The sequence below is a fragment of the Ipomoea nil genome, unplaced genomic scaffold (assembly GCF_001879475.1).
Source record: "Ipomoea nil cultivar Tokyo-kokei standard unplaced genomic scaffold, Asagao_1.1 scaffold2387, whole genome shotgun sequence".
NCBI lineage: Eukaryota > Viridiplantae > Streptophyta > Magnoliopsida > Solanales > Convolvulaceae > Ipomoea > Ipomoea nil.
Genome location: NW_017618815.1, coordinates 1,304,980 through 1,307,426, shown reverse-complemented (window position 1 = coordinate 1,307,426; position 2,447 = coordinate 1,304,980). Strand labels below are relative to the sequence as shown.

General features: G+C 31.1%; 1 protein-coding gene across 1 annotated transcript; it reads right to left on the bottom strand.

Annotated features, from left to right (window-relative positions):
* Positions 1-313: 313 nt before the first annotated feature.
* LOC109152147 lies at positions 314-1,453 on the bottom strand. Its single transcript, XM_019299721.1, has 5 exons — positions 1,428-1,453; positions 1,064-1,220; positions 680-950; positions 473-569; positions 314-389 (listed from the first exon to the last, which is right to left on the bottom strand). Exons 1-5 carry the CDS (start codon positions 1,451-1,453, stop codon positions 314-316), a joined length of 627 nt encoding a protein of 208 aa, XP_019155266.1.
* Positions 1,454-2,447: the final 994 nt, after the last annotated feature.

Sequence of the window (2,447 nt, the reverse complement as noted above, 5' to 3'; positions counted from 1 at the left end):
TGAAGTTGACTACCACTTCGTTCGAGATAAAGTTTCGTCTGGAGAGTTCCGGGTTCACTTCGTCTCCACTAAAGACCAGCTAGCTGACATTTTTACGAAGCTGCTTCCTTCGGCGCGGTTTGCTATTCTTCGTTCCAAGCTCAATGTGGTGAGTCATCCTCCTTGAGCTTGCAGGGGAGTGTTAGACTATAGTTTATTATTATTATTATTATTAATGTCACTAGTCAATGTATTCTAGTTTAGTCCTAGTCAATTGGTTATTAGATAGTTCTCTCTCTCCTGAGAGTATTAATTGTAATCTGATTCAGTTATTCTAATGATTATCAGTTTCCTTGTTCATCAGTTGATCCACATGCTCATCCCACAATGTACACTTAATCTGCCTCTGACTACATACCATTTTAAGACCAGCAGAAAAAGCATAAGATAGAAGTTTCAAATCAAAATTAGAGAGACAAATTAGGATCCATACCTAGAATCTTCAAGCACAAAGTCAATTAGTCTAGCCTTCTTCCCTGCTATTAGCTTCTCCAATGGAGAATATATCTCCACAATACGACCAAGGACATCTGAATTTAGAAAAAAAAAAAAAAAAAAGCATAGTAGTTAAATAAAACATAACATCACAATAGAGGTAATAAATCATATTTGACTTTAGAATTTTTTTTTTAAATATAACCTATCAAGACTTTCTCATCAATTCCCTGCTTTGAAAGTATGTCTTCAAAACTCTTGAAGCAAAACATTGTTTTGGGGAAATTCACACGCTTATATTCCTTCACAAGTGTATCATGTTTGAACTTCATCATGTAACGATGAGGGCTTGTTTTATACTTGAAGAAGTTAGTGATGCATAGGAAGTTTCTAATGCCATACACTTTACCCTCCTTGAATATGTTCTTATATTTTGCCACAACATCCTTAGGTATATGGACGTGGATGAACAGACCCTGTATTTAGAACAAAAGTGGTAAACAACAAAGTTAGATATTAAAAATATAAGAGGTGCCAAACATAAGAATAAGAATTCAAACAATGGTAGATATAGATATAATTGACAAACCTCTTGATCATGAAATATACATTCTTGACTTCTTATTAACTTTTTACCTTTATTTTCAGTAACAACGTAAGAACGCACACAACACAACCTTATAGCCTTTGAAGTTTGCTGAGGATGAAGCTGACCCCCCATAATAAACTGGTCAGACATGATGACACTGCAAGACAGAAAACAGAGCATTAAACAGGATCTTTGACAGCTTAGATTTCTATTTGAATTGCATAAGGGATCAGCAATCTCAACCTTGTAATTTACCACACTTAGCTTTGTTTTTGCATTGAAGCTCAACACTCACAATAAGCATGTATTTATAGCCGCAGAAGTGAGTGGGAGCAATGTATAAATAATAATAGAGTGCATGTACTTGTAAGCAATCTCATACCCATCCATACTACTTCTACACGCAACCCAATCTGATTACAACACTAAATATGGAGTAGATAATAGCCCACTACCCTAAATTGTAGGAGTAAGATCACAACTATCTTATCACAATCTAAATAGGCGAGAGAAATAAAAATTTTGAAATCAGACTTTATAAGCTAAAGGAAAACGACATCGTAGAATATTGTGGCTGAAAAATGATTTTGATATTTATTTTTGATAAGAACCGACTTCCTTTATATATATATATATATATATATATATATATATATATATATATATATATATATATATATATATATATATATATATATATATATATATATATTATTAGGAATTATGATTCACTATCTCGGTCTTCCTGAGACTCTCTCTTTATATATGCATGTAATCTGCACATTTAATTTGTGATCATATTACTCAATATCATTCATTCTGTTTTCATCTGGTATCAATTAGCTAGGGTTTAAACTTCCCTTTGTTACCAATTAGATCCATCCTGTAACATTGCAAGAATTAGCATAATATCTCTACGCTCACGACGTCATCACAGATGGAGATTTGGATGCAGTTCTGGACGACCGACCACATTTAATGTGAATGCAATGCAAATTATGCAGTACTACTTATGTGCAAATTATGTGGACAACTTTGGCACGCAAAACAAAACACAATTAATTAATTTATTCGTAAAATAATTAATAAAGTTTAATTGGTAACAAAATGTTACATAGAAATTAACTAATATCTATTAATTGGTAATATTTTTTAGAAATTCTGCCTAATAACGTAAGTTTATAAGGAAATAATGATTTATTAATTTTTATTTACACCAATAATAATAATTTGAATACTAATTTTACACCAATCAATACTATTAATAAAAGTAAAATCCTCCTCTTCAACTTTTCCACTCAAACTTTTCTTAATATTAATTAATTAATTTATTGGTAACAAAATGTTATATGAAAATTAACTAATATCTATTAATTGGTAATAT